General features: G+C 44.8%; 2 protein-coding genes across 4 annotated transcripts in view; one reads left to right on the top strand and one right to left on the bottom strand.

Moving 5' to 3' along the window:
• The window catches only part of CCT3 (chaperonin containing TCP1 subunit 3), a 27769-nt gene extending 9085 nt beyond the window's left edge, over positions 1-18684 (bottom strand). The window contains exons 1-8 of the mRNA XM_003821055.5: positions 18525-18684; positions 16193-16254; positions 15235-15285; positions 15080-15142; positions 13899-13995; positions 6933-7050; positions 2803-2989; positions 832-981 (exon numbers count right to left, since the gene is read on the bottom strand). Of these exons, the coding sequence (XP_003821103.1) occupies positions 832-981; positions 2803-2989; positions 6933-7050; positions 13899-13995; positions 15080-15142; positions 15235-15285; positions 16193-16254; positions 18525-18555 (759 nt within the window). The 5' untranslated portion in view covers positions 18556-18684. The remainder of the gene's footprint in view (positions 1-831; positions 982-2802; positions 2990-6932; positions 7051-13898; positions 13996-15079; positions 15143-15234; positions 15286-16192; positions 16255-18524) is intronic.
• TSACC (TSSK6 activating cochaperone) lies at positions 18544-27381 on the top strand. Of its 3 annotated transcripts, none has more exons than XM_055113119.2 (4): positions 18544-18685; positions 20128-20184; positions 24971-25099; positions 27165-27381. In XM_055113119.2, the coding sequence occupies exons 1-4, from the start codon at positions 18544-18546 to the stop codon at positions 27302-27304; spliced, it is 468 nt and encodes a 155-aa protein (XP_054969094.1). In that variant the 3' UTR covers positions 27305-27381. The 3 variants fall into 3 exon arrangements, with proteins under 3 accessions (XP_054969094.1, XP_057158417.1, XP_057158416.1); XM_057302434.1 differs by lacking the exon at positions 18544-18685 and adding an exon at positions 18916-18995 and having other exon boundaries at positions 20027-20184; XM_057302433.1 differs by lacking the exon at positions 18544-18685 and adding an exon at positions 18916-18995 and having other exon boundaries at positions 20027-20184; positions 27154-27381.

The following is a 27381-nucleotide window of genomic DNA, read 5'->3' as shown; positions in this document are numbered from 1 at the left end:
CCAGAACTGAAAGTCACACAGTAATTAGTGTTGAGTTTGGCCTTTCTAAGGTCTCTGACCACCCAGTCCAATCCTACATCTGTCCTGGCAGTATGCAGGAAAATTCTGGGTCTTAATTCTTCCCACTAATTGATTCTTATTCTTTCCAAATGTGATGGAGCCTTGTGAGCCTCCTGCCCTCTAGATTTTTTTTTTTTTTTTTTTTTTGAGACAGGGTCTCACTGTTGCTCAGGCTGGAGTTCAGTGGCGTGATCACAGCTCCCTGCACCCTTGACCTTCTGGGTTCAAGCAATCCTCTCGCCTCAGCCTCCCAAGTAGTGGGGACTACAGGCACATGCCACCACGCCCAGTTAATTTTTTTTTAATAAAGACAGTATTCGCCATGTTGCCTAGGCTGGTCTTGAACTCCTGGGCTCGAGCCATCCACCTGCCTTAGCCTCCCAAAGTGCTAGAATTATAGGTGTGAGCCACTGCATTGAGCTGAAATTCTCCTTTAGTACTTCAAAGCTGAATTAACTCCTACCTTATGTTCCCCTGGTGCATTAGGAAAGGCAGCATGATCGTATAAAACAAGCCAAACACAACCAGGTTCAAATCTTGATTTTGGCCAATACTAGCTGTATTCCTCAAGCAATTAACCTAACTTGTTTGAGCTTCAGATCCCTCATCTGTAAAATGAAATCAATACCAACTATTCTAAAGGATTGTTCTAAGAGTCAGTGTACACTATGCACCCAGAAGGCATGCAATAAACATACGTTTTATTTCTGTTGTTCATATTTGCAGTCAGATTCTTGCATCTACTTTAAGGAACAAGGCCAAGAACCTTACCTGGCTTTCTCCTTTCTTGTATTCCAGAGAAGAATCCAGCAGCACAATGCGAGGGTTCTTGATATAGCGCCGCATGCGTGGATGGGTCACATCCTTGTTAATCATGACTCCACGCAAGACACAGGAGTCTTCAATGATGCCTCCAGGTATCTGAACAAAAGACAACTGCACTTTAATCCACAATCAAGAGACAATTTCTTAATTTCCTTCCCAGATGTTCATCTTTCCCAAACAGCTAGTGTTTCAGGTTTTTTTGTTTTTTGAGATGGAGTCTCGCTCTGTCGCCCAGGCTGGAGTGCAGTGGTGCGATCTCGGCTCACTGCAAGCTCCGCCTCCCGGGTTCATGCCATTCTCCTGCCTCAGACTCCCAAGTAGCTGGGACTACAGGCGCCCGCCACCACACCTGGCTAATTTTTTTTTTTGTATTTTTACTAGAGATGGGGTTTCACCATGTTAGCCAGGATGGTCTCGATCTCCTGACCTCGTGATCCGCCCGCCTCAGCCTCCCAAAGTGCTGGGATTACAGGCATGAGCCACCACGCCCGGCCCAGTGTTTCAGGTTTCTAAAGTACCTTTCTTTGATGAAGCTCAAAAATATTATTGGAATCACATTTTTTTCCCATTAGGAAATACACCAATTTTAGACCATGACACTCAACTTGAAGGTCTGCTGAGACTCACTGAAATTCAATGACTTGACAAAAGACTTAGAGGGGCTTATGAGCCAGGCACAGTGGCTCACACCTAAAATCCCAGCTACTCAAGAGGCTCAGGCAGGAGGATCCCTTGAGGCCGGGAGTTCGAGACCAGCCTGGGCAACACATTGAGACCCAGTTGCTATTTAAATAAATAAATAAGGGCTTAGGTCTCTCCAATTAAAAAAATAAATATATTGCCAGAGAATTTTAGGCTTGGGGCTCCATCTACTGGCCACAAGCTATACTACTAAACTTTTGGATCTTAATGAACTTTAGTGGACAGGAGAGAAAGCTTTCTGGGGCTTACTATTTTAATAGCACTACATAATAGAGCCCTTGTTAAGCTTATATCCTGACCAAATGACTGATGTATGCAAATACACAAACATGGAGACACCAATAAGCCTGTCCCTTGTCCTCATAAACCTTGTGTAGGGATAGCAGTGAAAGTAACAACAACACTATTTGAAGAAATTCCTACTTGGTAGCCTCTTATAGGTTTTTGTTTCCAGGCAGCAAGTATAGTTCTTCCTAGTTCTAACTAAAGATACCTTGCTTTGGTCAGGCGCAGTGGCTCACCCTATAATCCCAGCACTTTGTGAGGCAAAGGTGGGCAGATCACTGAGGTCAGGAGTTCGAGACCATCCTGGCTAACATGGTGAAACCCCGTCTCTACTTAAAATACAAAAAGAAATTAGCCGGGCGTGGTGGCAGGCATCTGTAATCCCAACTATTTTAAAGGCTGAGGCAGGAGATCACTCGAACCCGGGAGGTGGAGGCTACAGTGAGCCGAGATTGCACCACTGCACTCTAGCCTCTGCGTGACAGAGCAAGACTCCATCTCAAAAAAACAAACAAACAAAAAACATACCTTGCTCTGATTTAAAACTATTTCATTCAAGTAGGGTATGATGGCTTATGCCTATAATCCCAGAACTTTGAGAGCCTGAGGTGGGAAGATCACTTGAGGCCAGGAGTTCAAGACCAGCCTAGGCAACATGAGACCCTCATCTCTACAAAAAGAAAAAAAATTCGCTGGGCACAGTGGCATGTGCCTGTAGTCCTAGCAAATCAGAGGATTTGCTTGAGGCCAGGAGTTTGAGGCTGCAGTGGGCTGTGACTGTGCCACTATACTCCAGCCTAGGCAACAAGGTGAGACTCTGTCTCAAAAACAAAACAAAACAACGGCATGAAAAACAAACTATTTCCTCACAAGTGAGATGACTCATGCTAACATATAATTTGACCCAATGTATACACTTTGAAAGTTTACCTTTTCCACTCTTGCATATTTTTTTATGTCAATCTCTTTCCGACCATTCTCCTCAAACTGTACCATCTTGACAGCATCCAGGGCAATGTTGCAAGCCAAAGATGACCACCGACTGATGGCTTTGGTAGTAATAGAGCTGTTGATGATGTTCAGCATCATATCACTGTCACTGATGTCGACTGGGATACTAGAGAAAAGAAAACCAGACGATATGTGAAGAAGCCATGTTAGATATGTAGAGATGTACCTTATCTATACCTCAGTGACTATAATAATGGACCAAGAGGCAGAACAAGGGGACTTGTTCCTTTGGAGGAAACTAAAAGGACATTAGGAGGTAACCTTTGTCCATTCCTCTCCCTTTCAGCAAGATTACAACTCATCTGTAGAAGGTGCCTTAATTCCCCGAGCAACCCTTTACACTTACATAAAAAGATTATAGTAAAATAATTTGTTCCTTATCTTCTGCTTCAACCAAGTAAACTTTTCAACTTTTACAACTCAGGTCAAGACACATTTTTTTTTATGAAACTTTATCCCATAACTAGCCAACTTTAAGAGTTTTATCAAATCATTCATTTGAACAGCAAATTTTATTTTTAGCTCATGGTGTGTCACAGTGGTCAAAGATGACCACCAACTGGTCATCTTTGTGTTTTTATGTTACTGTAAACACATTTTATGTATTTACCATTTTTATATTACTTTCACTCCTCACAAGATATTTTCACATAATGCTAAAATCTCTTTTTTGGCTGTGCACGGTGGCTCACGCCTGTAATCCCAGCACTTTGGAAGGCCAAGGCGGGCAGATCACTTGAGGTCAGGAGTTCGAGACCAGCCTGGCCAATATGGTGAAACCCCATCTCTATTAAAAATACAAAAATTAGCCAGGAGTGGTGGCATGTGCCTGTAGTCCCAGTTACTCCAGAGGCAGAGGTTGCAGTGACCTGAGATCATGTCACTGCACTACAGCCTGGGTGACAGAGTGAGATTCCGTCTCAAAAAAACCCCAAAATAAACAAAATCCCTCTTTTAACAGTGAAAGGCACATAATATACCAATTATTAAATGGTTGAATTATGGACTTTTGGGAAGAAGCAATGACTCCAAAAGTAGTATCTAAGATAAAGGGGGCTGGGTGCCATGCTTCACGCCTGTAAACCCAACACTTTGGAAGACTGAGGATAGCTGGAAGCCCAGAGTTAAAAACCAACCTGGGCAACACAGCAAAACCTCATCTCTATGAAAAATTTAGCAGGGCGTGGTGGACATACCTATAGTCCTAGCTACTTGGGAAGCTGGGGCAGGATTGCTTGAGCCCAGGAGCTGGAAGCTGCAGTAAGCTGTGACTGCACCACCGCACTCCAGCTTAGGCAACAGAGTGAGACCATATCTCTAAAAAATAATTTTTTTGGGAGGCCGAGGTGGTAGGATCACCTGAGGTCAGGAGTTTGAGACCAGCTTCACCAATATGGTGAAACCCCATCTCTACTAAAAATACCAAAATTAGCTAGGTGTGGTGGTATGCACCTGTAGTCCCAGCTACTTGGGAGGCTGAGACAGAATTGCTTGAACCGAGGAGGCGGAGGTTGCAGTGAGCCGAGATCATGCCACTGCACACTCCAGCCTGGAAAACAGAGCGAGACCCCCCGCCACCCCCCAAAAAAATTTTTTAATAAGATTAAAGTGTTCTAGGTAGGCAGTTATTACTTGATTAAAAAAAAAATATTTCGGGCCAGGCACGGTGGCTCACGCCTGTAATCCCAGCACCTTGGGAGGCCGAGGCAGGCGGATCACCTGAGGTCGGGAGTTTGAGACCAGCCTGACCAATGTGGAGAAAAACTCCGTCTCTACTAAAAATACAAAATTAGCCAGGCGTAGTGGCACATGCCTATAATCCCAGCTACTCGGGAGGCTGAGGCAGGAAAACTGCTTGAAGCCAGGGAGCAGAGGTTGTAGTGAGCTGAGATCCAGCTATTGCATTCCAGCCTGGGCAACAAGAGTGAAACTCCGTCTCAAAAAAAAGGCTTTCTAAGCGTGAAGCTCCACACAATAAAACCTTTGGGTACCTCTACATTCTCACAGAGCTTACTGCATAAAAATAATTAGATCAAACACCTCATTCTTAAGTGTGCCAGACAAAGATATTAATGTACAACTTGTTTAAGAGCAGGCAGTATATGGCCAGGCGCGGTGGCTCACACCTGTAATCCCAGCACTTCGGGAGGTCAAGGTGGGTGGATCACCTGAGGTTGAGAGTTTGAGACCAGCCTGACCAACATGGAGAAACCCTGTCTCTACTAAAAATACAAAATTAGCCGGATGTGGATGCATATGCCTGTAATCCCAGCTACTCGAGAGTCTGAGGCAGGCAGGATAATCACTTGAACCTGGGAGGCGGAGGTTGCAGTGAGCCGAGATCGCGCCATTGCACTCCAGACTGGGCAACAAGTACAAAAACTCCGTCTCAAGAAAAAAAAAAAAAAAAAAAAAGAGCAGGCAGTATAATATAAACCTCACCAAATTACTAAACACTTACGCATCTAGTGACTCAACCATATGAGTAGAATATTTAAATAAAGAAAAAAAAACTATTTCCAGTTGGGCGTGGAAAAAATATACATTTTTATTTTTATTTATTTATTTTTGAGACGGAGTCTCGCTCTGTCGCCCAGCCTGGAGTGCAGTGGTGCAATCTCTGCTCACTGCAAGCTCTGCCTCCCGGGTTCATGCCATTCTCCTGCCTCAGCCTCCCAAGTAGCTGGGACTATAGGCACCTGCCACCACGCCCAGCTTATTTTTTTGTATTTTTAGTAGAGACGGGGTTTCACCATGTTAGCCAGGATGGTCTCAATCTCCTGACCTCGTGATCCGCCCGCCTCCGCCTCCCAAAGTGCTGGGATTACAGACGTGAGCCACCGCACCCAGCCCTATTTTTATTTTTTTTGAGATGGAGTTTTGTTGTTCGCCCAGGCTGGAGTGCAATGGTGCGATCCTGGCTCACCACAAACTCCGCCTCCCGGGTTCAAGTGATTCTCCTGCTTCAGCCCCCCGAGTAGCTGGGATTACAGGCGCATGCAACCACACCTGGCTAATTTTTGCATTTTTAGTAGAAATGAGGTTTCACCATCTTGGCCAGGCTGGTCTTGAACTCCTGACCTCAGGTGATCCACCCGCCCTGGCCTCCCAAAGTGCTAGGATTATAGGTGTGAGCCACCATGCCCAGCCCAAGTCTTACTTTTTATTTTTTTGAGACAGAGTCTCACTCTGTCACCCGGGCTGGAGTGCAGTGGCACAATCTCGGCTCACTGAAACCTTCGCCTCCCGGGTCCAAGCGATTCTCCTGCCTCAGCCTCCTGAATAGCTGGGATTACAGGCGCCTGCCACCATGCCCAGCTAATTTTCTGTACTTTTAGTAGAGACGAGGTTTCACCATGTTGGCCAGGCTGGTCTCTGACTCCTGACCTCGTGATCCACCCACCTGGGCCAAAGTGCTGGGATTACAGGTGTGAGCCACCGAGCCCTGCCAGGTTTTACTTTTTAAACAAAAATTTTTATTCAAGACACTGCTCTACATGATGTTAAACCTTAACTAAAATTCCCTGAAGCTAGAGGTAATATATGCTTTTCTTTTTTTTCTTCTGAGATGGGAGTTTCGCTCTTGTTGCTCAGGTTGGAGTGCAGTGGAGAGATCTTGGCTCACTGCAATCTCCGCCTCCTGGTTTCAAGCAATTTTTCTGCCTCATCCTCCTAAGTAGCTGGCATTACAGGTGTGCGCCACCAAACCCAGCTGATTTTTTTTGAGATGGAGTCTTGCTCTGTCACCAGGCTGGAGCACAGTGGGGCCATCTCAGCTCACTGCAACCTCTGACTCCCTGGTTCAGGCAATTCTCCTGCCTCAGCCTCCCGAGTAGCTGGGACGACAGGCATGCGCCACCATGCTCAACTAATTTTTTGTATTTTTAGTACAGACGAGGTTTCACCATGTTGGCCAGGATGGTTTCCATCTCCTGACCTCAAGATCCGCCCGCCTAGGCCTCCCAAAGTGCTGGGATGACAGCCGTGAGCCACCACGTCTAGCCAGGCCTCTCATATTTGATACTACCTATTTCTTGCCCCCAAGATACCTTATTTTCTTTAGGGTGCTGATCATATCATCCAATGCCTTGCGGTAAGCACTGATCACCACTGTTGGGTGCATCTGCTGCTCCAGGAAGTGCTCAGCTACAGACAGCATTTCCCCTGCTGAAAAAGATACAAGCACCATAGTAATATTTAAAGCATCTGGATATCAAGGCAAGTAACTTAATTATTCTTCCAAAAAATACTCTCCTAAATCAGACTCTCCCAAAAGGTATGACATTTGGCCATTCATACTATTCCAAATTTTACACATTGTATAAGACGGCAATTTATACAGAAAACATCCTTGTTGCCCAGGCTAGGCATGGTGGCTCATACCTGTAATCCCAGAAATTCAAGATCAGCCTGGGCAACACAGTGAGACCCTGTCTTTACAAAAAAATTTAAAATTTAGCTTAGTGTGGTGGTATGAGCCTGCAGTCCCAGCTACTCAGGAGGCTGAGGTTAAGAGGATCACTTGAGCCCAGGAGGTTGAGGGTGCAATGAGCCATGACCGCACCATTGCACTCCAATCTGGGTGACAGAGTGAGACCCTATCTCAAAAAATAAAATGATGAAAGACTGATTCTAGGGCTTACTTATTCTTTTGATTTTTTTTTTTTTTTTTTTGAGAAGCAGTCTCGCTGTGTCGCCCAGGCTGGAGTGCGGTGGCGCAATCTCTGCTCACTGCAACCTCCGCCTCCCAGGTTCAAGCGATTTTCCTACCTCGGCCTCCCAAGTAGCTGGGATTACATGCATGCATCACCACACCCAGCTAACTTTTGTACTTTATTAGTAGAGACGGGTTTTACTATGTTGGTTGGCCAGGCTGGTCTTGAACTCGTGACCTCAGGTGATCTGTCCACCTCGGCCACCCAAAGTGCTGGGATTACAGGCGTAAGCTACCACGCCTGGCCTTCTCTTGATCTTTCTAAAAAAAAATTTCCCTGAAGGCTCTAAAATAAAGAAAAATGCACAAAAGAAAAACTGACTTGTTTATTAGTACCTTTATACCTTAGGATGTAGTCAAACTGCTTGAACTAAAAACAAAACACACAAAACCCTACCTCTGAAAGAATATTCAGGGCTGGATGCGGTAGCTCACACCTGTAATCCCAGCACTTTGGGAGGCTAGGGTGAGCAGATCACCTGAGCTCTGGAATTTTTAGACCAGCCTGAGAAACATAGCAAAACCCTGTCTCTACGAAAAAATTCAAAAATTAGCCAGGTATGGTGGCATGTGCCTGTAGCTACTTGGGAACCTGGGTTGGGAGGACTCATTGAGCCCAGAAGGTCAAGGCTGCAGTGAGCCGTGATCACACTATTGCACTCCAGCCTGGGCAACAGAGCAAGATTCTGTTTCAAAAAAATAAAAAATTAAAATTAGAAAATGTGCACCATTAAGGCTGGGCGTGGTGGCTCACGTCTGTAATCCTAGCACTTTGGGAGGCCAAGGCGGATGGATTACCTGAGGTCAGGAGTTCATGACCAGCCTGGCCAACATGGTGAAACCATCTCTACTAAAAATACAAAAATTAGCCAGGCATGATGGCACATGCCTGTATTCCTAGCTACTCGGGAGGCTGAGGCAGGAGAATCACTTGAACCAGGGAGGCGGAGGTTGTGGTGAGCCAAGATCGTGCCATTGCACTCCAGCCTAGGCCATAGAGTGAGACTCCATCTCAAAAAAAAAAAAAAAGAAAAAAAAAAGAAAATGTACACAATTTACCCTCTGGATAAGGGATTATTGGTAAAACATCTCCTTCTTTTAAAATTTGTCTTTACTTTCTGGCTGGGAATGGTGGCTCACACCTTGTAATCCCAGCACTTTGGGAAGCCGAGGCAGGCAAATCGCTTGAGACCAGGAGTTTTGAGACTAGTCTGGACAACATGGTGAAACTGTCTCTACCAAAAATACAAAAATTAGCCAGGTGTGTTGGCGGGTGTCTGTAATCCCAGCTAGGTGGGAGGCTGAGGCATAAGAATTGCTTGAACCTGGGAGGCAGAGGTTGCAGTGAGTGGAGACTGTGCCCAGGCACCCCAGCCTGGGTGATAGAGTGAGACTCTGTCTCAAAATAAATAAATAAATAAAATTTGTCTTTACTTTCTAATAGACACACACAAAATAACATATACATAGATACAAACGCACACACAAAAAAGCTTGTTTCTAGAAAAAGTATAAAGAGAGTATTGTAAATATTCTTTTTGTCAAAAGCCTTTTTGCACAAATTGCTTGTACTACCTGCTTACTGGCAGATAAAATAAGCTTTTAAAAATGTACATAATATGTTATTCATTAGTATGTGCTCCAGTGTTTGAATTCAATATATTTTGTTTCAATTCCAGAGTGTCAATCATGTATATTGAAAGAAAAATAATCAAAAAATACAGTCACGTACCATTTAACGTTTTGGCCAACAATGGACCACATATATGACAGTGGTCCCATAAGATTATAATATCATATTTTTACTGTAACTTTTCTATGTTTAGCTATGCTTATTATACAAATACTTACCACTGTATTATAACTGTACTCAGTACAGTAACATGTTATACAGCTTTGCGGCCTAGAAGCAATAGGCTATACCATACAGCCTAAGTGTATAGTAGGCCGTACCACCCAGGTTTGTGAAGTACACTCCATGAAGTCTGCATAGTAATGAGATTGCCTAATAACGTATTTGTCTCAGAACGTATCCCTATCTTTTTTTTTTTTTTGAGACGGCATCTTGCTCTGTTGCCAGGCTGGAGTGCAGTGGTGTGATCTGGGCTCACTGCAACCTCCACCTCCCAGGTTCAAGTGATACTCCCGACTCAGCCTCCCGAGTAGCTGGGACTACAGGCACGCGCCACCATGCCCAGCTCATTTTTTGTATTTTTAGCAAAGACGGGGTTTCACCATGTTGGTCAGGATGGTCTCGAACTCCAGACCTCGTGATCTGCTCACCTTGGCCTCCCAAAGTGCTGGGATTACAGGCGTAAGCCACCGCGCCCGGCCCATATCCCCATCATTAAGCAGCATATTATTGCATTTTAAAAGATGGCTGAGTGGCTGGGCATGGTGGCTCACGTCAGTAATCCCAGCACTTTGGGAGGCTGAGGTGGGAGGATCACCTGAAGTCAGGAGTTTGAAACCAGCGTGACCAACATGGTGAAACCCCGTCTCTACTAAAAATACAAAAATTAGCTGGGCATGGTGGCGGGTGCCTGTAACCCCAGCTACTTGGGAGGCTGAGGCAGAAGAATTGCTGGAACCCGGGAGGCAGAGGCTGCAGTGAGCCAAGATCGCGCCACTGCACTCCAGCCTGGGCAACAGTATGAGACTCCGTCTCGGAAAAAAAAAAAAGCAAAAGCCTGAGTAAGATAACTTAGAAAAGGATATGCCCTATTAAGAAATTATTAGAACTGTAACAGAAGATTTCTTTAGGGCTGGTCAAGTGTTCTTTTTCACATTCTTAAATCCATCTACATCTAAGATACTTAGACTCATGGATACTTATTCTACCCACTATCTCTAGATGATTCAACTGAAACTATCAGCTAGAAAATTTTCTCTGATATGTAAAGCTCATGTTCTATTACAAAAAATAAAAAATAAAAAAGAGTATGAAATCTTTCCTCCCTCCTCTTTCATCCTTCCAGGTTTTCCCTAAAAGTCCATAACTGGCTATGTTCTGAATCCTCAAAAGAACTGGATCTAAAGATGGACTAGTTGACTGTGACTCTCAAGGACATTTTTATTCAACTCACCATTCTCAAAATGCAGTACAATAGGGCCAGGCACTATGGCTCACGCCTGTAATCCCAGCACCTTGGGAGGCTGAGGTGGGTGGATGACCTGAGGTTGATAGAGTTTGACACCAGCCTGGCCAACATGGTGAAACCACACCTCTACTAAAAATACAAAAATTAGCTGGGCTTGGTGGCATGCGCCTATAATCCCAGCTACTCAGGAGGCTGAGGCATGAGAATCATGAGCCCAGGAGGCAGAGGTTGCAGTGAGCCAAGATGATGCCACTGCATTTTAGCTTGGGCTACAGAGTGAGACTCTGTCACACAAAAATAAATAAATAAAATTTAAAAATAAAAATAAAAAAATAAATAAGGCCAGGCGTGGTGAGACCAGCCTGGCCTCAACATGGTGAAACCCCATCTCTACTAAAAATACAAAAATTAGCCAGGCACAGTGGCGGGCACCTGTAATCCCAGCTAACAGAAAGGCTGAGACAGGAGAATCACTTGAACCCCAGGGGTGGAGGCTGCAGTGAGCCAAGACTGTGCCACTGCACTCCAGCCTGGGCGACTCTGTCTCAAAGATAAATAAATAAATAAATATAATTTGAAAAATTAGCTAGGCTTAGCCAGGCACGGTGGCTCACAGCCTGTAATCCCAGCACTTTGGGAGGCTGAGGCAGGCGGATCATGAGGTCAGGAGTTCAAGACCAGCCTGGCCAACATGGTGAAATCCCGTCACTATTAAAAATATAAAAATTAGCCGGGCGCGGTGGTGGGCATCTGTAATCCCATCTACTCAGGAGACTGAGGCAGGAGAATCGCTTGAACCCGGGATCAGAGGCTGCAGTGAGCTGAGATTGCACAACTGTACTCTAGCCTGGGTGACACAGCAAGACTCCATCTCAAAAAGAAAAACACTTTGGGAGGCTGAGGCAGGAGATTGCTTGAGCCCAGGAGTTTGAGGCAAGCCTGGGCAACATGAGACCCCATCTCTACGAAAAATAAATAATAATAATTTTGATTAAGAACTTTATTTTTAGGTATGTGGGCCAACACTATAAATTAGCATCCCTTGGCTGGGCGCAGTGGCTCACACCTGTAATCCCAGTACTTTGGAAGGCCGAGGTTGGCAGATCACCTGAGCTCAGGAGTTCGAGATCGGTCTGGCCAACATGGTGAAACCCTGTCTCTACTAAAAATACAAAAATTAGCCAGGCGTGGTGGCGCATGCCTGTAATCCCAGCTACTAGGGAAGCTGAGGCAGGAGAATCACTTGAACCTGGGAGGTGGAGGTTGCAGTGAACTGAGATTGCGCCAATGCACTGCAGCCTGGGCAACAGAGCAAGACTCTGTCTCAAAAAAAAAAAAATAAACAAATAAATAAATAAAATTAGCATCCCTTATTTTAAAATAGTCCCTCTCAGGCCAGGCGTGGTGGCTTACACCTATTATCCCAGCACTTTGGGAGGCAGAGGCGGGCAGATCACCTGAGGTCGGGAGTTCGACACCAGCCTGACCAACATGAAGAAACGCCATCTCTACTAAAAATACAAATTAGCCAGGCATGGTGGCCCATGCCTGTAATCCCAGCTACTTGGAAGGCTAAGGCAGGAGAATCGCTTGAACCCGAGAGGGGGAGGTTGCGGCCAGCCGAGATTGTGCCATTGCACTCCAGCCTGGGCAACAAGAGTGAGACTCCATCTCAAAAAAAAAAAAAAAAAAAAAAGGAGACATGGTCTTGCTTTGTTGTCCAGGTTGGAGTGCAGTGGCACAAACACGGCTCACTGCAGCCTCAACTTCCTGCCTCACCGACCTCAGCCTCCCCAGTAGCTGGGACTACAGGTGTGTGCCACCACATCCAGCCGATTTTTATTTTTTATGGTGACGCGGTCTCTCCATGTTGCCCAGGCTGGTCTTGAACTCCTGACCTCGTGATCTGCCCACCTTGGCCTCCCAAAGTGCTGGGATTACAGGTGTCAGCCACCACACTTGGTTGCAATCAGATTTTTTAAAACTAGTGTTTCTAGTATAAAAATTTTACTATCATCTTGACATTTACACAATAAAGGCAATAGGCCAAGATTTGAAAAATAATTCTTTATGATCCTATAGGAAGTAGAAAGATTAGTCTTTAAACTTACATAGCCCAGGGTCATTATCCTAAAGATTTCATTTCTTATTATTTGTAACCCCAAAATCAACATTCATGACACTTTCATAGTCATTCATGGAAATTCACAGAATGGCAAAAAATTTGAGTCACCCAATGACATTCCTAGGTGAGGTCAAACAAGGCCTTTAGCTCTCACACTGTAAAAAAAAGTGTCCTTTATGCAGTATATTTAAGGTTATGTTTTTCACATTTTTCTTGATGATTTCGGTATTTATAATGGCTCACAAGTGTAGTGCTTAAGTGCTAGCTAATGCTTCTATGTGCAAGAAGGCTGTGATGTGCCTTACAGAGAAAATATGTTAGGTGAGCTTTGTCCAGGCATGAGTTATATTGCTATGGGCTATGAGTTCAATGCTAATAAATCAACTATATATATTAAATGGGTGTCTTGAAGACAAACACATACAATAAGGTATATATTTATCAGTTGATGAAAGTGTGACCAGAGGCTTATAGGTATCTAACCCTGTATTTCCTATAGAAGCAATGATTTATTATTTGCCAATTCAGTGTTTGTGGTGACTTTATAGGCGTGGTGGCTCACGCCTGTAATCCCAGCACTTTGGGAGGCCAAGGAGGGCGGATCACGAGGTTAAGAGATCAAGACCATCTGGCCAACATGGTGAAACCCTGTCTCTACTAAAAATACAAAAATTAGCTGGGCGTGGTGGCACGTGACTATAGTCCCAGCTACTTGGGAGGCTGAGGCAGGAGAATCGCTTGAACCTGGGAGGCAGAGGTTGCAGTGAGCCAAGATCGCACCACCACACTCCAGCATGGTGACAGAGTGAGACTCTGTCTCAAAAAAAAAAAAAAAAAAGAATATTATAACTTACAGTGAATAAAGAGAATTAACTATTAGTTTATCAGCCAGATTTGCATAGCTCATCCTATTCATATAAATGTTTTATACCCAACTGGAGAGAATACATAGAAAATAACCAATAAGCTATTTAAATATCTGTAATTAGTGGATCTGTAACAGAATTTCCTTCTTAAAATATGACACAGGTGTTACTTCTAATTTTTCCTTATCAACCTCTTATTCTCCTCTTACCAAGAATAATTACTGATGTGGTCCCATCTCCAACCTCTTCATCCTGGGTCCGGCTAATTTCGATCATGGACTTGGCCGCTGGATGCTGGACTTGAATCTAAAAAGGTAGATCACTAATGAATTCACACTATTCAAAGACCTCTTAACTCATGAAGCTTGGCCCTAACTCTTGGGCTTCTTGCTTCTATACGTACTTACTTTCCCTTTAATGTTTTACCATATCTTGAAAGATTAAAAATGGCACCCCAAATAGCTTAAGTAAACTACTTTCCAAATCCTTTTTGGGAAAAAATGTATTACATGAACTCAACTATTAAAGCTGCCAGAGGACAGAACGATATCTTTTAGCTTATTTACCGGAAGCACCATTGTGGCTGAATTGTGTTCTTCAGTAAGATACGTTGAAGCCAGCTGGGCATGGTGGTTCACATCTGTAATCTCAGCACTTTGGGAGGCGGAGGCAGGTGGATCACCTGAGGTCAGGAGTTCGAGACCAGCCTGGCCAACATGGCGAAACCCTGTCTCTACTAAAAGTACAAAAATTAGGCTGGGTGTGGTGGCATGCGCTTGTAATTCCAGCTAATCAGGAGGCTGAGGCAGAAGAATTGCTTGAACCCATGAGGCGGAGGCTGCAGTGAGCCGAGATCACATCACTGTACTCCAGCCTGGGTGACAAGAGCGAGACTCCGTCTCAAAAACAAAAAAAAAAAAAAAAAAAAAAAAAAGATACATTGAAGTCATAACTCCCAGAACCTGTGAATTTTACTTTATTTTAAAATAGGGTTTTTGCAGATGTAACCAAGTTAGATAAGGTCATTCTGAATTAGGGTGGGCTCAAAGACCAATCACCGGTGTCCTTGTGTAAGAGACACACAAGGGGAATAACATGAAGACCAAGGCAGAGACCAAGTTCATGCCAAAGAAAGCCAGCAACCATCAGAAGCGAGAAGCGGAGTTCTTCCCTAGAGACTTCAGAAGGAGTATGGCCCTACTGACGCCTTTATTTCAGACTTCTAGCTTCATTCTATAAGATAATAAATTTCTGTTGTTGAAGCCAACCAGTTTCTGGTAATCTGTTAGAGCAGCCCTAAAAAAACTAATCAGAGCCTGTATCTTAACAGGTCCTTTATGTTTATAGAACTGTCAGAAAGCAAAAAAACAAAACCAAAAACAAAACACACCTCTCGAAGAATGGCATTGCCATCATTGGTCATCACAATGCCTCCCATTGGGTCCAAAAGCATCTAAGATGAAAGCAAAAGTTATATTTAAAGTGTCCTAGATAACAGGAAGAAAAAAATTGTAGTCTAAGAGTTTTAGGAAGAGATAAGCCTACCTTCATCATGGACTTGGGTCCCAAACATGTTCGGATGATATCTGCAATAGTCTAATGGAAAGGGAACATAAAATACGCAAGCACAAATCAGAGGACAGTGTGAGAATGTTGGAGTAATAGGGGAAAGGGGCATGAACAACCCACAGAGTCAGTGTTTTATTTTATTTTAATTTAATTTTATTTTTAGATAAGGGGTCTCACTATGTTGCTCGGGCTGGTCTCAAACTCCTGGGCCCAAGTGATCCACCTGCCTCAGCCTCCCAAAGTGTTGGGATTAGAGGCGTGAGCCATTCCGCCCAGCCAGAGTCAGTGTTTTTAATGACACCCCTAAAGCATGGTTAGCCATCACTTTAGACATAGCATGCCACTTTAGATATAGGATGTGGCTAGCTCTGTTGTTTTTCTCCCCTTGGGAATGCTTTCAGAATGGATACAGAAATGACTTTTCACAAGAATAAGGGGGAAATGGCTCCCAGAGCTTGTTTCCCAGCAGTCCTAATTACTAGAAGTCCATGTCTTAGTATTTCTTTCCATGACGGTGGCCTCTACACCATCCTAAATCAGATATAAGGCTATTTCACTATTTCATTCAAAAGACATTTACCGAATATCTATCCAAGATCTACGGTGGGCACTAGGAATACAAAAGGGAATAAAGTACTTATGTTCAAGTAACTCAGTTTAGTATGGGAGACAAACACAAATAGAATACTATAAAACAATACACAGCAACAGAATAATGCACAAGTTAATACGAGAAGATTATCAGTCCTAACTCAGAAGGGGAGGGCTTCCTTTCCCCTAACATCATCAGGAAAATGTTCTGAAAGAGGTCAACTTTTCCTCTGCCTATTTGCCCACTCTATAAAGTCTAGATGCACAGGACACATGGCTATGACCAAATACCAGGAAAGATAGCTGGAGGCAAACTACCATAAACACTTAAAAGATTTGTGACCTTGGCAGCATTGATGTTTCCAGATTGAACTTTTCTTCCGGATTCACGCTTTGTGTTCTGGCCTAAAATAGACAAAAACACAAGTCAACAGCCCAGGACTGCCCCATCGTACACAAGCTATTTATTTCCCCGTCTTTGAAAAATAAGAATGCAGGTTTCATGGTATATCCACAGAGCAAAGCTTATCAAACTCTACACTTTAAATAAGTGCAGTTTATTATATGTCAACCATATCTCAAAAAACTGTAAACATATGTCCTTATGGCTGTTAACTTCCTTCTGTATTTCAATCCTTGGTATATTAAGAAATAACTTTGGAATCTTGGTTAATACTTTTCTTCTAACCAAATATTCATATATTTACAGCAGGGATTCATAACCTGAGATCTATGAATGGGCCTTAATGGGATAGCGAACTCCCTGAGATTATGTGAGAAAATGAGAGATACTGCAATTTTTTTTTTTCCGGAAAGAGGATCCACAGCTATTATCAGATTCTCAAAGGGCTGGTGACCCTAAGAAATGACCATTCATTGCTTTGTGTAAGCAGGGAAAGAGTTTGGGGATTCACATTTTTCTGCTTGGATAGGGGGATCATACTCTAACAGGTCCAGCATAATTAGTGATAGCGCCCCCACAGCATACTGTTTAGAACACACTCAACAGTTTGCAAGATAAATTATATAGTCACCTCATAATTGGATGTAATAAGAAGGCCTCAGTAACCCATTTACCATCACTAAGAACTGACTACATACTTTAACTGGGAGGCTAATCGGTCACAGCCAATTAATGCCAGAGATTAATGCAGACCTGAAAGGAGCTTTGCAAATACACCACTCACCCCCAGGCCCTGTCAGTGGAGACAAGCCAGTGGTTATAACCAAACCAACATAATGTTTATTTCCTTCCTCTCTCTAAATTACCTTCCTTTACAATTTAAGTCTGTAAGTCTTTCAATCCAGTCCCATCAAACCAAAACACCCACAATGCTTAGGATTTACATCTATCTCAGGGAGCTGTAACCAAAAACCTGCATGGACCTACAATCCATCAGAAAGAAGAAGGCTTTTTTTTTTTTTTTTTTCAAAATAGCGTTTTTATTTTTTTCCTTAAAAGTTATTTCCCAGGTACAGAGATAATGAATAATAACTCTGAAAGGCATTCAGTATACAGAAGACGGTAAGGGAGGGGAGATGGCTAGCCAGGCTCTGCAGCTGAGGTACAGAAGTTACACACAGAATGGAAACATACCAAAGGAAGACAATGGAGGTGGTGCTCATCAGAAAAAAATAAGGGACCGGGCGCGGTGGCTCACGCCTGTAATCTCAGCACTTTGGGAGGCCGAGGTGGGCGGATCACCTGAGCTCATCAGCAGTTGGAGACCAGCCTGGTCAACATGGTGAAACTCCGTCTCTACCAAAAATACAAAAATTAGCCGTGCGTGGTGGCGCGCGCCTGTACTCCCAGCTACTCGGGAGGCTGAGGCAGGAGGATCGCTTGAACCTGGGAGGCAGAGGTTGCAGTGAACAGAGATCGCGCCACTGCAACCCAGCCTGGGTGACAGAGCGAGACTTTGTCTCAAAATATAAAAAGAAAAAAAATAAGGGATCTTCCAAACGGAAAAGGTGACCAGTCGAGAAATCTGGGAAAACCCAACTGGTTAGTGGGAAAGAGTACAAAGCCGGGGACACGGAGGGAACGATTACATCTAAGATCAGTGAGGCAAGTACGGTTGCTTCGGGAAAAGGGATTGCTGTTCAAGAGACTGTTACTGAAAATAAATGTAACGTAAAGTGACCAAGGATATTACCTATTTACCAGACCCTCTTTAAGCAGTCTGCCGACTTACCTCATTTAATTCTCACAATTCTACTGGGAAATACTGTTAACTCCGTAATACAGATTGAAACATTTAAATTACCGCTACTAAGGGATGGGCCAAGAATATAAAGCTAGACCTAACTGAAAAAAAACAAAAAACAAAAAACGTTATTCGTGCAGCTATATAGCGACAATCAGGCTAGAAAGGGCGCAGGGGCGGGGGAAGCGTGGGGGCTGAGGGACAGAACGCGGAGTGGGAAAGAGCTTCCCAAGACGAGCACACGTCAAGGAAAGACGCTCGGCGAGAATAAGGTCAGTTTGAGTTTGTGAAGAGAAGCGAACAGGTTAAGAGAAGAGAGGAAAGCGGGACACTGGGCTTCCAAAATGAAGACGATGATTGGAAGGCTCAGTGGCCCGGTCAGTGGGGGACGGAGCTGGGGCAACACTGAAAAGTATGGACAGAGGAGGGCGAAAAGGGGGTCCATTTCCTGGCATCCCCAGAACTCACTAAGCACGAGCACTGGACGATGGCCCATCATGGCGACGCGATGCAGAGCCGGGTACCCAGAGCTGGGGGAACCGGCAGAACCTTCTGGAGAGAGAGAACCAGACAGAAGCCCAGAAAACGCTGCCTCCTCAGGGCTTACACCTCAACCCGCTACTCTCAAGGTAGTCGCCAATCACCGCACCCATCTCATTGATCGGCACAAAAACAGACCAATTAACAAGGCTGTTAATTGGGACTAAGGCTAGTCCCGCCCCCTACGCAAGAACGGCCAGACAAGTTAGACAGAGAGCGCACGATGAAGGCACTGGGAGGGCACAGGCGCTTGCGCAGTAGGGTGGCCGCTCCCGGCCGCGTGCAGCGCGAACGTCGGCGCAGGCGCCAAGGCTCTGGCAGTTGGCCAGCACACCACTACGCATGTGTGTCAACTCTAGGGTTGGGTGCTGGGGTTGCGGCTTTCGGTTAACACCGCAGGTGAGGTCGTTAAACTGTGTATTGCGACTCGGCTCCTATCGGACCGTGAAGGCTAAGAAAGGCTTGACAGTTCCCACTCTTTTGGTCTAGCCTTAGCAACAGGTGGACTAGAGAGGCGGGACTCCAGCCAGCACATGGGGGAAAGACCTGCCGGCTTGGCGCAGGGTGAAGTGGGAGTTGTAGTCTTACCGGGCCGGACTGTGCAGCCTTTTTCCGGGCACACTGGGAGTTGTGGTTTATCGCCTCTGGACTAATGGCTGTATGTGGACTTTTCCCCTCTTAGGAAATGCTTTCAGTGAGGCTGTGAGCAGTACCGGAGGGTGATGGCTTGCGTTTCCTTAAGTTATCCTATCTAAAATATTTTCCCAAGTATTTCCGCCGGGCGCTGTGGCTCACGCCTGTAATCCCAGCACTTTGGGAGGCCGAGGCGGGTGGATCACCTGAGGTCAGGAGTTCGAGACCAGCGTGGCCAACATGGCGAAACCCCGTCTCTACTAAAAATACAAAAATTAGCCGGGCGTGGTGGCGCGCGCCTGTAATCCCAGCTACTCGGGGGGCTGAGGCAGGAGAATCGCTTGAACCCTGGAGACGGAGGTTGCAGTGAGCCGACATCGTGTCACTGCAGTCCAGCCTGGCGACAGAGCGAGACTCCATCTCAAAAAAAAAAAAAAAAAGTATTCCCTGTGGTGCTTTGAGATTTTTTTCCCCCACATCCATCCCTCTCCCGCTGTCCCGAGTCTTAGTTAGAGATGATGGGGAGCCAGAGTTTTAAAATTACCGTTCGGGATAGGAGAAGGACTCATCATACCGTGGAAATTAAACATGGTGAGAACACAGAAAGTAACTGCCTGTTCGTCAGAGACGTTTAAGGTTTGGGTTTGGTTAAATTACTGTTTTGTCCAGAAAAAAAAGGAAGCACTAAAGGAAATAACTGTTTTCCAAACTAGTGAAGGGGCCGTGAGAGCACCAACAGTTCAAGAACAGTCACCTGTTTGGCCATGAAATAGAGTTTCCTACTTTTTCCTCCGCAGATTGGAACAGCCTGAGATCTGCTGGAGACAACTTAGGAAATTATCATAGTGAAAATACTAGCATGGATTGTTGATCATCTGATGCTATGATTCTTTCCCAGGCACCACACCTGTTGGTGTTCAGATGGAGCGGCACACTAGTCATCCTAACAGAAAAGGTGTGTGTTGGAGGCCCTGCTTCCCCTCCCTTAAAAAGCAAGACCTCCTTTGCATTCCCCACTAAATGGGAGCATTGCTGTATTCCCAGCACCTAGAACTGGATCTATTAAATAGTAGATGCTCAGTAATTATTTGTTAAATGAATTTATTATTCTTCCTTTGTATCTCCTCTTAATACTTAGAACAAGACTATGTACAGGATCTTAGAAGACATGGTGTTAACTAGAGTGAGGAGATACTGAGTTGTAGTGGGACAGCCCCATTGGTGGGCCAGGGAAATGCCTGAGGCCTTCTGACTCCAGAGCCTATCCACTTAACTTTAGCTGGAACAGATTATCTGAAAGACCTACCATTCCATAGCCTGGACATAATTTTTTTTGTTGTTCAGACGGAGTCTCGCTCTGTCACCCAGGCTGGGGTGCAGAGGCACCATCTCTGCTCACTGCAAGCTCCGTCTCCTGGGTTCACGCCATTCTCCTGCCTCGGCCTCCTGAGTAGCTGGGACTGCAGGCACCTGCCACCATGCCCGGCTAATTTTTTTGTGTTTTTAGTAGAGACGGGGTTTCACCGTGTCAGCCAGGATGGTCTTAATCTCCTGACCTTGTGATCCACCTGCCTTGGACTCCCAAAGTGCTGGGATTACAGGTGTGAGCCACCGCCCCCGGCCTTTTTTTTTTTTTTTTTTTTTGAGATAGAGTTTTGCTCTTGTTGCCTAGGCTGGAGCGCAGTGGCACTACCTTGGCTCACCGCAACCTCTGCCTCTCGGGTTCAAGCAATTCTCCTGCCTCAGCTTCCCGAGTAGCTGGGATTACAGGCGTGCACCCCCACGCCCAGCTAATTTTGTATTTTTAGTAGAGATGGGGTTTCTCCATGTTGGTCAGGCTGGTTTCGAACTCTTGACCTCAGGTGATCCGCCTGCCTCGGCCTCCCAAAGTGCTGGGATTACAGGCATGAGCCACCGCGCCCAGCCCCAGCTTGGGCATAAATTAACTGGCTCTTTTCACAGAGTATATAGTGCAGTGGTAAAGAGCATGACTTTGGAGTCTACAGGACCAAATTTAATTCCAGCTGCTATTTGCCAGACCCTCTTAAGCAGTTTACCTACTTAGGATCACTGCCACCTCTGTCTCCTTGATTCAAGTGATTCTTGTGCCTCAGCCACCCAAGTAGCTGGGATTACAGGTGTATGCCACCACGCCTGGCTAATTTTTGTATTTTTAGTACAGACTGGGTTACGCCAGGTCTTGAACTCCTGGCCTCAAGTGATCTGCCCACTTTGGCCTCCCAAAGTCCTGGGATTACAGGCGTGAGCCATCGCGCCTGGCCAGTTTACCACTTATTTAATGCTCACGATTCTACTAGAAAATACTATTAACCCCACAACAGATCGAAACATTTAAATTAACTGCTACTAAGGGATGGGCTAAGGGTATAAAGCTAGGCCTAACTAAAAAAACATTATTCATGCAGCCACACATATTAACTGTGGAATCTTGAGCAAATTTCATGACTTAAGTTTCCTCAAGTGAAATGTAGGTAAAGCTACCTACTTTATCTACATTCCTCAGGTCACGTTCCCCAGTTCCACAAGACTCTCATAGCACTTACTGAAATGTAATAGTTTGTGTGCTTGATCACCTAATGACTGTCTGCACTGCAAGACTATCAGTTCCAGGAGAGTAGTGACCACATCTGTTTAGCAGACTGTGGTATCCACAATGACCCTACTTTAAGGGTCATTGTGAGAAACATATAAGAGAATGTATGTAAAGCACCTTTTATTATCATATCCTCTGTTCTGCCTCCTTTTGCCTCTCTCCACCCTCATCCTCTGTTATACATTGTCAGAAATACAGCTCCTTTAGTATAGAGTGTGTGTAAAGCAGTCTCTTTCTTTAATTAAAAAACAATTTTTAATTTCTCATGCCACCTTGTGTAAAAATGTGTAAAGCATTCTTCAAACCTTATAACCCAGTATAAAATGCATTCTTGGCTGGGCGCAGTGACTCACGCTTGTAATCCCAGCACTTTGGAAGGCTGAGGCAGGCAGATCACAAGGTCAGGAGATCGAGACCATCCTGGCTAACACGGTGAAACCCGTCTCTACTAAAAATACAAAAAATTAGCCGGGCATTGTAGCGGGCACCTGTAGTCCCAGCTACTTGGGAGGCTGAGGCAGGAGAATGGCATGAACCTGGGAGGCGGAGCTTGCAGTGAGCCGAGATCGCACCACTGCACTCCAGCCTGGGCGACAGAGCAAGACTCCGTCTCCAAAAAAAAAAGAAAAAAAAATGCATTCTCATATGTCCGGGAAGGACTCAAATTATTTAAAAGTGCATTTGCATGGAAATTAACACATTTTGCATGGAAATTAACACATTATTGAGAAGAATCTTGAGACCTGAGTTTCAACTTCTGTCTCCTTACCACATTCTGCACAAGCCATCAAGTGACTGATGACTCTGGAGCAGGAGGGAAAAGAAGATGGATGACCTACCAGTAGAGCCTGGAAAATCCACAAACCCCGTAATCCAGTGCAAAAGAAAAAAACCAAAACCAAAAAAACATATTTCCCTCACCAAGAGTGACTGACAGAACAGATTTCAGTTTTCATAGGCTCAGTGACCTTCCAGACAGAAAGCATCTCACCCTGGCACCCACATATAAGCACTTCTTCCTCTTACCAGGCCATTCCTTCTGTTGCCCTCTGAGTAAAGAACAAGAATAAGACATCTTCCTTCATACAACCTACTTTTCACACTTCTGCCCCCAGGCTTGTTTTTTATGAAGAGGCCCTTCTTAATCCTTCAGATCCCAGCTGAGATATTATTTCCTCAGGACATGTTTTCCAGCTCTACAGACTAGGTCAGTTGCTTTCATAGCACTTACTGAAGTGTAATAGCATGTGTGCTTGATCACCTAATGCCTGTCTGCACAGCAAGACTGTCAGTTCCAGGAGAGTAGTGACCACTTCTGTTTAGCAAACTGTGGTATCCACAGCGACTGACACATAGCAGGCACTTAGCTATCTCTTACGTGTATGATGAAAATGAATTGTTTTACCATCCTTTCTTGATTTCATTATAATAGTGAATTATTGTCTCCCTACTGTCTTGCCTTTTTAATTCTTACCTAGTTCCAGCTGTCTGACTTTCCATCCATTGCCCTTGTCTACTTTGCCACTTCCTTTTCATCTTCTAGACTCCTGAGGAGGAGTTCCTTGAAGGTTCAGTTTTTCTCTCTCTGTTTTTTGCCTTGGAGAGCTAATGTATTTTTGCAGCTCCTTCATCCCCTTTTTGGGGCTGCCTGGCAGTTTGACCTTTCACTTGAGCTCCGGTGCCAGCTCTCTGGCTGTTTTTCTGGGCACTTCTATTTGGATTTCCTACTCTCACCTCAGATTCAATATGTCCAGATGTGATTATGTTAATATGAGAGTTGAGTTTTACTCAAACTTCTTTAAGTAAAAAAGGCAATTCAGGGACTTGTGCAGTTGGGAGAGATGCTGAAATAGCTCACAGAATAATGGGAAGAAGAGCGGCAAAAACCAGGGCCTCGGGGACTAAAACTGGGGATTTGGTGCCTGTTGGTGTCTGTGTATCCATCTGTCTCTCTCCTGTGCTTTTCCTTGTCTCTAGTCTCTTGCTTTTATCCACTTCTCATGATATGCTGGCCAAATAGCTTTCATTGGGCCCAACCATACATTTTCTCAGAATAGGAGATCAGAAGAAAGTAAATTTCTTAGACACAGAATCCATATATTGATCCCAGGGAATGACTCTGGCCCAACTTACCTCATGCGCCTAATCCCTTGGCTCAGTCACAGTTGCCAAGGGGGATGGGAATACCATGATTGGCCTGTATTGGGTCACAGGCCAATCCTTGTTAGGGAGAGGGGCTTGATTGTGGTCTCACCAGTATAGCCTGGCTTCTCAAGTTTTTTGTTGTTGTTGTTTCATTTTTTTTTGAGAAGGAATTTCACCCTTGTTGCCCAGGCTGGAGTGCAGTGGTGTGATCTCGGCTCGCTGCAATCTCTGCCTCCCGGGTTCAAGTGATTATCCTGCCTCAGCCTCCCAAGTAGCTGGGACTACAAGCGTCTGCCACCACGCCCGGCTAGTTTTGTATTTTTAGTAGAGACGGAGTTTTACCAGGTTGGTCAGGCTAGTCTTGAACTGCTGATCTTAGGTAATCTGCCTGCCTTGGCCTCCCAAAGTGCTGGGATTACAAGCATGAGCCACCGTGCCCAGCCGCTTCTCAAGTTTTTAAGGTTCAGTAAATATCCTCTACCTGAAGGGAGGTAGAGTTCTCTCACTACTCATATTGATCTCTTCTCCCTTTTAAGAAACATTCATTTTTACCTTTAATCACATAGTATAACTAACAGATAAAAGGCTTTTATTTTCACCCCAGACTCAGACTCATTGTTTATGTTCTCATGTTGTTAGATCACTGTTTCACCTGTGTCTGATTTGTCTTCCTAACTAGATACTAAGCATCTAAGAAACCATGTCTTAACACATCTCATGTATACCCTAGGATTTAGTACAGTCGCAAGCATGTAGTGTATATCAGTAACAACTTGTAAACAAATTAGATTTTGGCTTATCCCACTCCTGCTTGGTTTCTCTTAATCCTATTATGATTTCTTTTTTGTCTTATGTATCTTTCTGATATGTAACATATTCACGGCAGGGCCTGGGCACCTGCTTTCATGGACCAGGTGCAGGGATCTAATTAGAAAGGCTGTCCCTTGTTGGAATGAGCTCTGATTAGTTATCTCTGATTTAGTTCCAGCCAAAGAGGAAGCTAATGCTGTGCCTCTCTGTAGAGCAAAACCCTCCCCCAGCTATATTAATCTTCAAGCAAGTTCCCCACCAGCCACTTTTCTGAACATCCAGACAACAAAGCTGCCCTCAGGTAAGGATGTAGGGAGGGTTTTCTAATGGACTCAACAGGGGGAAGGGTTGCATGGAGGAGGTGGCTTGAGCTGTCGCCTATTGATCAAGAGCCAAATCTATGTTAGGCATCTATAGATCTTTCCGTGGTAGCTTGTTGATTATTTACTTTCATTGATATCATTATCATCCCAGTTCTACCAACTTATATTGTTTCCTTGCTTGTTAGCACTTTTGCTAGACTAGGCAGGAGTGAAGTGAACCTCTCATTGCTTACTGGTAATGTTAGTTAAAAGATGGCCAGGTTTACCCCTGTTCACTTGGGAAGGTAAAATTTTAAAAAACGGTGGCTAGAGAAGGAAACGATTAGCTCAGTCTCAGGGTCTTTGAATTTTCATCTTCCCTTGGGGAGGTCAGTGGGTATTTGGCATAGCTATGGGGAACCCAACAGGGCACTAACTAGACAGTCATAACCCCTGTTTTTGAGGACCTCAGAGTCCAACAAAGAAGTCAAGACTGATAAAAATACAAACAGCAGATAATATAATTACCAAGGTTAACTGGCTATGTAAAATATTAGAAAAAGTGGCTGGGCACGGTAGCTCATCCCTGTAATCCCAGCACTTTGGGAGGCCAAGGCAGGTGGATTGCCTGAGGTCAGGAGTTTCAGACCAGCCTGACCGACATGGTGAAACCCTGTCTCTACTAAAAATACAAAAATAAGCTGGGCGTGGTGGCAGGTGCCTGTAATCTCAGCTGCTCAGGAGGCCGAGGCAGGAGAATTGCTTGAACCTGGGAGGCGGAGGTTGCAGTGAACCAAGACTGGGCCATTGCACTCCAGCCTGGGCAACAAGAGTGAAACTCCATCTCAAAACAAACAAACAAAAGAATGGACTGGCAGGGCTCGGTGGCTCATGCCTGTAATCCCAGCACTGTGGGAGGCCGAAGCGTGCGGATTACCTGAGGTCAGGAGTTTGAGACCAGCCTCACCAACATGGTGAAACCCCATCTCTACTAAAAATACAAAAATTAGCTGGGCATGGTGGCACCTGCCTGTAATCCCAGCTACTTGGGAGACTGAGGCAGGAGGATTGCTTAAACTGGGAGGTGGAGGTTGCAGTGAGCCAGGATTGTGCCGCTGCACTGCATCCTGGGAGACAGAGCAAGGCTCCGTTGAAAAAAAAAAAAGAAAAAAGAAAAATATTAGAAAAAGAATGGACTGGCCAGGTGCAGTGGCTCACACTTGTAATACCAGCACTTTGGAAGGCCAAGGCGGGTGGATCACCTGAGGTCAGGAGTTCGAGACCAGCCTGGGCAACGTGGTGAAACCTCGTCTCTACTAATGATACAAAAATTAGCCAGGCATGGTGGCACATGACTGTAATCCCAGCTACTCAGGAAGTTGAGGCAGGAGAATTGTTTGAACCCAGAAGGTGGAGGTTGCAGTGAGCTGAGATCATACCATTGTACTCTAGCCTGGGTGACAAGTGAAACTCCGTCTCCAAAAAAGAAAAAAGAAAAAGAAAAAAAAAAAACAATGGACCAATGTAGCAAGAATGGTTGAAGTTAGGGAACTTCAGGTCACTGCTAATGAGACACTGTGTCAAGTAACAGAGGAGGCTGAGGTATCCCCTGAGCTCTAGGGAAGTTAGGCCTCCCTCCCAGACCATTTCATTCACTCATCAAATATTTGTTATATGCCGGGCATTTTTCTAGGTGCTGGGGTTAAAGTAGTGAACAAATCAGATAAAAATCCTTGCCTTCCTGGAGCTTACATTCTAGAAGGGGGACTTAGACAAAAATTAAGTAATTATAAAATATGCCATATGACCATAAATATTATGGGAAAAGTGAAACAAGGGAGGGGGTAATAAGTTCCAGTGATTGATTTCAAATTAAAATAGGATAGCCAGGTATGCCTCACTGGGAGGTGACAGCTGGGCAAAGGTATGTCTGGGTTGGGTTGTGCCTGGAAAGATTGGAGAGGTCATTTTATTAGGGTCCTTCTAACCTCAGTACAATTACCAAATCTCTCTCCTTTGTTCCCTTGCACCTCTGTTGCTTTTCCTTCTGGAGTTGATCACAAGCCCAAGGAATGCCTAGGACTCCTGGAATGTATATATGCAAACCTCCAGCTTCAGACCCAGCTCACCCAACAACAGATGGCTGTTTTGGAACATTTACAGGCATCTGTGACACAACTGGCTCCTGGGAGGGGAAGCAATAACTCTTCTCTCCCAGCCTTATCTCCTAATCCATTGTTAAATCACCTGCCCCAATTCAGTAAGTGAATTGTGGAACAAA

Source organism: Pan paniscus, chromosome 1 (assembly GCF_029289425.2).
Source record: "Pan paniscus chromosome 1, NHGRI_mPanPan1-v2.0_pri, whole genome shotgun sequence".
Taxonomy (NCBI): domain Eukaryota; kingdom Metazoa; phylum Chordata; class Mammalia; order Primates; family Hominidae; genus Pan; species Pan paniscus.
The sequence above is the reverse complement of the archived record's forward strand: the minus strand, read 5'-3'. Positions and strand labels throughout refer to the sequence as shown.

Coding starts and splice junctions, on each gene's coding strand:
- TSACC (XM_055113119.2), top strand. CDS start 18,544: ATGGCCCATCATGGCGACGCGATGCAGAGCCGGGTACCCAGAGCTGGG. Junction 18,686..20,127: donor CTCAACCCGCTACTCTCAAG/GTAGTCGCCAAT, acceptor ATTCTTTCCCAG/GCACCACACCTGTTGGTGTT. Junction 20,185..24,970: donor TAGTCATCCTAACAGAAAAG/GTGTGTGTTGGA, acceptor TCTCTGATTTAG/TTCCAGCCAAAGAGGAAGCT.